Source organism: Morus notabilis, unplaced genomic scaffold (assembly GCF_000414095.1).
Source record: "Morus notabilis unplaced genomic scaffold, ASM41409v2 Scaffold3399, whole genome shotgun sequence".
In the NCBI taxonomy this organism is placed as follows: Eukaryota; Viridiplantae; Streptophyta; class Magnoliopsida; order Rosales; family Moraceae; genus Morus; species Morus notabilis.
This window is the reverse complement of record NW_010365774.1, coordinates 1-7,624: the sequence shown is the minus strand read 5'-3', so window position 1 is coordinate 7,624 and position 7,624 is coordinate 1. Positions and strand designations below refer to the sequence as shown.

The 7,624-nt window shown below is 34.9% G+C and overlaps 1 protein-coding gene across 3 annotated transcripts; it reads right to left on the bottom strand.

Moving 5' to 3' along the window:
* Positions 1 to 267: 267 nt before the first annotated feature.
* Positions 268 to 7,235, bottom strand: LOC112093665. Of its 3 annotated transcripts, none has more exons than XM_024172551.1 (8): positions 6,962 to 7,235; positions 5,597 to 5,701; positions 4,852 to 5,514; positions 3,174 to 3,253; positions 2,060 to 2,515; positions 1,900 to 1,974; positions 1,656 to 1,750; positions 268 to 715 (listed from the first exon to the last, which is right to left on the bottom strand). In XM_024172551.1, exons 1-8 carry the CDS (start codon positions 6,966 to 6,968, stop codon positions 646 to 648), a joined length of 1,551 nt encoding a protein of 516 aa, XP_024028319.1. In that variant the 5' UTR covers positions 6,969 to 7,235; the 3' UTR covers positions 268 to 645. The 3 variants fall into 3 exon arrangements, with proteins under 3 accessions (XP_024028319.1, XP_024028320.1, XP_024028321.1); XM_024172552.1 differs by having other exon boundaries at positions 1,915 to 1,974; XM_024172553.1 differs by lacking the exon at positions 1,656 to 1,750.
* Positions 7,236 to 7,624: the final 389 nt, after the last annotated feature.

The window sequence follows — 7,624 nt, the reverse complement described above, 5'->3', positions numbered from 1 at the left end:
AAAGGAAGAACTGCTTTTATGTATTAACTACTGTAAACTCCCTTAAAATACATGTTCCAAATAGAAGCTGAAAGGATTATTTTAAATAACCAAAAAACAAAAAAACAAAAAACAAAAACAAAAAAAAGAACCATGAAAAGGAAGAACTGCTTTTATGTATTAACTACTGTAAACTCCCATAAAATACATGTTCCAAATAGAAGCTGAAAGGATTATTTTAAATAACCAAAAAACAAAAAAACAAAAAACAAAAACAAAAAAAAAGAAGCAAGCAATAACAACCTGTAGGAACTACCATCACGTAACTACTAAAAAAAAGTGTTCAATCTTGTTTAGGGTAGCTCTGGTGTAGCAGCAGATCATGGAAGACCACATTTACAATCAACTACTTCAATCTGTAGCAAATTCAAGCAATAAAATCAAATCAAATACAAAAAAATTATTTTCTACACTTATGAACAGGCGAGTACTTGAGCGGATGAAACTGGTAGCCGGAATAAATGGAGTTAGCTGGTGATGACAGAGATCCTTTTAGTACTTCTGGAGTTACTATGCCACATAAATCCTCTATTATCCAACTATACAATGCTCAAGAGCCTAGAGAATTTCTTCATGTTGTCTATCATTCCATGGATTACCAGAACCTCAATCGGCAGAAGAACTGGTTTCAGCAGTTTCATCCTCACTGAAGCTAGATGGCAGCTCCGAGGCAGATCTACATGATATACGATGCAGTTAGACGACAAATTGCAATAAAACCCGCAAAAAGCATTGGACAAACCAATCAAATTTCTATGCTTGGTGATATCATAACTGGGCAGTGTATTTTCTTTTTCTTTGTTAGCTAGAATTTGAATCCTGTTTATCTATAATTCTTGACAAGCAAAACAGTCTGTTTTTTTTTCCCTGTCCTTTGGTTACGGTTGCATGCTATTTATATTGAAGGACAGACTAAAGATTATGATGGATTTTCAAATGCGATAGTTCGCTATAACAGAGTAAATCATTCTGATAAAATGGCAAATACATATTCCAAATATAAGCGACACCTTTCTACCAAAGTACCAACTTTCATTTTAAAGTAACTTCTTACATTGGAAAAAACAAGTATGGTTTTGCAGAATAGCAGAGTGCTTTTAAAAATATAACGTCTGAATTGTTGGATATCATCAAAGTGAAGTTAAAATTCTCATACTTGTGTCATAGCATCTATTCCAATTTATATTAATAAAAATGTTTGAACATGGAGATAAGTCCCGCTTCAAATACAAAATTTGGAGCGTCAAACTTATGTCCTAAACTCCCCCTAAATCAAGAAAATGAAATCAGGAAATACATCCAAGACTAATAAGGAAAGCGACTTGTAAAAGCCCCAAACATAGATATTAAATCATAATTCGAAACAAATAAAATAGTCTCAAATCCTGCATTGAAAGCTTATGCGACCCCCTATTATTATCACAGACTAATTCTGCAATCGCCCAGCAAGAGTGGATAAAAGCAATGAACAAATCTAACAAATTCAAATGAGTACATACATGAACAAATCATATGAATGTTTAAAAGCAATGAACAATATTTGAATATTTATATGGAGTCTTGCATGTGATACTAGAAAAGTACAGAGACTACAATGATAGAGAAATTTCACTAACCCTTTCATGTGATTCTTACGAGGTAGCATCTCAGAGAAGGATGAATTTGTAACATTTTCTTGCCGTGGAAAATCAACTTTGACTCGTTTTGCCACCTTCAATTTAAGCAAAATTGAAGGGGTGTCGGTAACAAAGCAAAGCACAATAAACCCGAATAATAAGCATGTTACAGCATATAAACATCCACGCATGCAATGCAAGTGAATACGTTGTAAAATTTTCCAAATATATCAATTGAACATACCAGCATTTCACTTACAGGCCTCATCTTTACTTTCACATCTTTCATGGCCTTTCCTTCCCCACCAAATTTATCCTCCTGCATGTATAGATTAGCCATTGAGTTTAAAGCGAAAAACTTTCAATAGGAAGGCAATTACATATTGACATACAGAAGTAAATACCTGTGCCATCATAGTCGATACTCCTTTCTCCTCAATATCAGGTGTCCCACAATGATTTCTTGTTGAGATTGAGGCCTTAAACTTGGAGTGTTCACTCCTTTGGACAATCTTAGGGCTTAGGACATCATCCTCATGTAACCCAGACTGTGATGGTTTGCTAGCAATTTTTCCACCATAATGGCCTTGATGGTTAAGAAAAGAATCTGATGTCATTCCCTCAGCACCATGTTTAGAGCCCATTTTACGGCTCCTGTTGCTTTTATAACTAGAATCATCACACATATCCAAGGACGAGTTTCGGCCAGGGAAGTTACTAGTATGATCAAGATAAGTGGACTTTTGTCTTAATTGATTGCAATGCTTCTTCTCCTGATGGTTGACCCCATGCATGATACCAGGAGCTTCTTGCAAATATGAGTCTCTAGAACTCAACTTAGAATTATGTACTTCATATCTCTGCAAACCATTAAAATAAGAGCAACAATTTAGTAAATCAGAGAGAAAAAGTTAGCAATTGAGCAATTTTCTTACTAAAAGAAAATAAGATAATTTCAACAGTGTCAACATGTTCAGTATGCTTATATGTTATATACATTAATACAAAAGTGTCGCAGAAAATTTTATTGGGTTTCTTTCATTTATCTAGGAACAGATTCAAACTCATCGGTCATGGTAAAGATCATGATGACTTAACCACAAGGACACCCTCTTAGGGATTTCCATGGGATGAACTAGGAGCCAGAATTTTCTCGGTCATGGTAAAGATCATGATGACTTAACCACAAGGACACCCTCTTAGGGATTTCCATGGGATGAACTAGGAGCCAGAATTTTTCGAATGTTATCCAGATTAAATCGTATAGATTTTTCCATGGAGAAGCCTTTAGTTTAATTGTTTACCAGTATATACTTCCAGAAATATAGGACCATAATTTCACCTAAAAATTATACCACAGAAAAATAACTGTGACGCTATAATGAGATGTAATCATTGAGGGGTATTATTAATCAATAAGAACACGTATTGCCATAACAAGTCTTCATATTCAAAACAAAAACAGTTTATCTCACTTAATTTGTAAAACTTTAATGGAACATTAAAGGAACCACTTACAGTACTAGGACTGGGCTGCCTTTTCACTACAGAAATATCAGGAGAATGAGAAAGAACTGGAATCCCCGCATAATAAGGTTCTGCCATGTCATTCAGCAAAAACCCCCAAAAAAAGGGTTTGCCCTTTCATTTAAAAAAAAAAAAAAAAAAAAAAAAAAAAAAAACAGAATCAATATCCCATATAAAAGTATGCAAACAAAAATTCAAGTACCAAGGTCCAGTACTAAAGTATATAAGATGTAAAATGAATAATTCTGATAGAGAGAATTTTTCACTCAAACCAAAGTAGCAATACGAAAAGTAAATGGAGATACAAATACAGACAGCCAACAGGTAAATCCACAGTAAATACTTTGCTACTTCAATTTTACACAACTCAGAGTTTAGCCTAGGACCAAGAACTTAACACTCTTATGGCAATTGAACAACTTAAATAAGATTTCTTTTGCTCTTCAGAACATCTTTCATTATGTCTGCCCACCGTCTGTCTCCGCTTATAACCTCTTAACACAAAATTTTCTAGATTATATACCTCCACGATTTTTCCATGTTAATGCAATTAGGCTGGACTGGCAGGATAACAGTCGTGATAATGGATTTAGATCACTGTTTAAATATACAAAAATGAACTTACAGAGAAAGCAAAAGGTTTAGTAAGAAACATAATACAAGACATCGAATAACAAATTGGAAGCAACTTCAAGAAGATAGTAGAAAGTGTTGAGTGTGCCAGAGCTGAGCCTTCGACAAGACCCGAGTTCAACTTCTCCAAACAACAAGCTTAGTTTTCCTATGAGAAAAATGCAAACCAAGCAAGACAAAACCCGGTCTAAACAAAGAAATTTGGCTTAGGCGTGCCCGAGCTTCTCCTGTCCATAAGCATGAAGCCCAAACACCAGATCACCAGTTCTCCTCTCCAAGATGACTAACCAACGTGTATTATGAAGTTCCCCCGTTAATATTAAAAGTAAAGGAAAGAAAAGAAAACAAAGAAAAAAAAAATAAAAATAAAAAAAGGTAAGAAATTTCAGGAAGATAAAAGACCACAGATTAGATTAAATCCTAAATCACACCCAAATCTATCTCAATGTACAAGTAAGAGAAATGAAAGCTTGGGAAGAACGGAGATAAATTCAAAGAATAAGCTAATGCATTCAGCAAAAGTCAGAGAGAAAAAAGGTTGTAAGATTGACACCAAGATTACCATGCCTAAGCCACTTCATTGAAAGAAATGTGGTGAGTTAAAACAAGAACAGCTTATTAGCCTTGCATGTAGGAAAACTTGCTACTGTAAAAGATCTCAAAACTGACGCATTCAATGTTTGATTCTCAATGCATCTATGTAATTATCTAGTGAGTATAGACACGCCTTTGTACATTACAAAAGCATAAAACCACACTCATTCACAATCAATTTCCTGTCTAGGACAATTAAAACCTACCCTCTCTTCAAGCTCCTTTTCCTTGGGTTGAGCTAGCAAATACCCATTCTACTAGATGAGACGTAATTATAGTAACTAAAAATCACTATTACAACCACAACAAGATCTACAGCTCTAAGCAAAAATTAAAAGAGTTTTAACATTAAAAGACAAGTCGTGTTTCTGTTATTTCTACTAATAATAATGTATGATGTTACTAATTCTTTTTCCAATGACACAAAAGATGCATCACCTACCATGAACAGGATCCCTAATTGGGGATTCAAATGCACCAGGAGGAAGTGGATCAAATTCGACACCCAGTGGTGGACCATCTTCGCGATATTGCCGTCCCAGCTGCCTCTTAACAGCCGTAATAGCAGCATTTTCTATTTCACCCTTAACTTTTAGATATCCAGAGGGCTTGTATCCCATATGCCTGGCGCCCTTGGAATTTAAAGGGGCAACAAGTCCATCCTGTGCTAGATACCTCGAAGATTCTACAATATGAGGATCCTCGGTTGGAGAAAAACCATCTCGTAGTGACGAGCTACTTTCAGAAGATGTATTATCCATGCCACTAACTCTTTCTGTATAATGACTCCTATTTTCATGGCTGAGGTCTGCAGCTGGAAAATCATGCCCTTTATCATAAAGCCTCCGACTCTCCACTTCCCTTGGATCGACATGCCTATAATCCGCATGTTTAGTGCTGCCACATGAGTCTTGACCGAATCCACTACCAAGATCCTGAATGATGCCGCTTAAACGTTCTTGCCGTCCACTAGAACATTTTTCAACTTTCAATGATCGTTTGTCTTTTAACCTTCTGTGGCAAAACCATCCAGATATCTGCTTTTCAGTCAATCCTAACTCCTCAGCAAGTTCTGATTTCATTTCCTCTGTAGGATATTTGTGCTCTGAAAAAGTAAAACATTCAATATTAGAGATCAATGACATGCTCCAAAAATGGAGATGGGAATTAAGAGAAATCATTCTTACCATTGTAAAATTTCTCCAAAGCCATAACCTGGGAGGGCGTCTTGAGTTGCCTTTTCTTATTATCTTGAGAAACTTTATTCTCATCAGAGTGCACTTCACTTGATTCTGGACATAAATAGAAACATAAGAGCTAATCTATATGGTAATCAAAATTGAATCGTTTTAAGTCCAAACCTCACCATGCACACAAGTAACAGAAATGGAGTTTGGTGAAATAATCCCAATTACTGAAATTAAGTTCATAAAATTCTTCATCTATTAGCGACTACACGTTTTTCATTCTAGGATCCTATACTCAAATCTATCATAAACACCTTAGGCAGGATTTTAGTAGCTATTAGCTCCACCCACCACACCAAATTATATCACATTCAATATTTCTCAAAAGTTTCTCTCCCAACTAAGCCAACTCGACATCAATAGACGCCACAAGCAGGAAAATCAAACCCCGAAAACTCCTGTACAAGGGCTATGTAAATTGCCAGAGAATGAACAAGAAATTAACCATGACAAACATCACAAATGATTTGGCAAGACACAAAACCTGCGATTCGAGTAGACAAAACGTTCGGTGAAAAACCAAAAAGAAAAAATTTTCATAAGAACATCAACAGCATTATAAGTTAAACCTCTCTGAAATAGTAAGTTGTATTTAACACATCAACACTTGCCTCACTTCTCCATATTATTATAAAACTAGATTCACTTTGTCATACTATGAAAACAACGTAATTAATCCAAATTTCTTCATGTTCAATAGTAAAAATAAAAGTTTCACAGTCAAGGCCAAAATCATGGCAAAATTAATCTAAAGGATTCATGAAAAATAGCCTAAGATTAGGGGGAAAAATAAATAAATAAACACCAAGCGAAAGAGGAAAATTGTAATGGAATACTTTTTTTTGACAAACCATTTACAGGTAAAAAGAAATGTCTATCAACCATTCGCAAATAACGCCAAGAAACAAACTTCTGCCTCTCAAAAATCAATTATTCTGCTTCTGATTATCCGAATTGAGCAAATGCAATTCAGAAAAAGAAAAAGAAAATCGAAATGCAAACTACTCGCCTGAAGAATTGAGAAATTAGTCCCCAATTCGGTTTCCACACTGTAACATTATAATAAAAATTGGAAAAAGAAATCCGATTTTCCTCGAGTTTTCTCAGCAGCCAAGCACGCCAATTTCAAGTTTCCCAATCAAGAATACAAAAGAACCCGGCCATGCATGCAAAAGAAATTCAAAACCCTCAGCGAATCACCATACCCAAACAAAAGGAAAGGAAAACAATGGGAAGACGAAAACCTAAATCCATCAAAATGATCTGAGAAAGAAGCATGAACAACAACAACAACAACAACAATACCTTCCATGGCGTGTGAATTTTCTCTTTCTTTCTCTAAATCGGTCGAAGAGATTTTGACTTTGTGGGGGGAGATTCTCAGAAAGCCAAGAAACCCATTGTCATTATCATTGTTAGACCAAAACGATTGAATGAAAGGAAAACCAAATACAAAACATGCAATTGGGCCTGCAAGTTTTTGTTTGTTTCCATCTAATTAAATTCCTGTCATTGGGAGAAGATGAAAAGCCAAAGGAAGAAATTCCAGTTTTTTCTTTTTTTTTTACTTTGTTCCTGTTTTTCTACATTTGGCTTATTCATCCAATAAATTTCTACAGTTCTGTTTTGTTTTTCTTTCTTTTTTATTGATTTTATTTAATATTTAATATTTGTTGTTTTTGTCTTTAGTTTTGATTAATTGGAATTTAGATCCAAATTTGGCTCTCTCTCATATTATTTTCCCCGTCGGTACGGGTTTTCTTTCCTTGTATAACAGTTATACTATAACTGTTATTTTCTGGGAAAGTATATATTCAAATTCAAAGGGAACAATAAATAAATAAAATAAAAAGGATTAAAAAGAGGAAGTTTTTCGGAGGGCACGAAAAGCCCAGTTGAATCGATCCAGTAGTTCTTGGATTGTGTCGCATTTTGGACGCACGGTAAATTTTTTAATTATAATAAAAT

What these genes read in the sequence shown, in the direction of transcription:
- LOC112093665 (XM_024172551.1), bottom strand. An exon ending in TTTGGAGAAATTTTACAATG is followed by an intron (nt 5,515 to 5,596) that starts GTAAGAATGATT and finishes TTACTTTTTCAG; the next exon opens with AGCACAAATATCCTACAGAG. An exon ending in TATCGACTATGATGGCACAG is followed by an intron (nt 1,975 to 2,059) that starts GTATTTACTTCT and finishes CTATACATGCAG; the next exon opens with GAGGATAAATTTGGTGGGGA.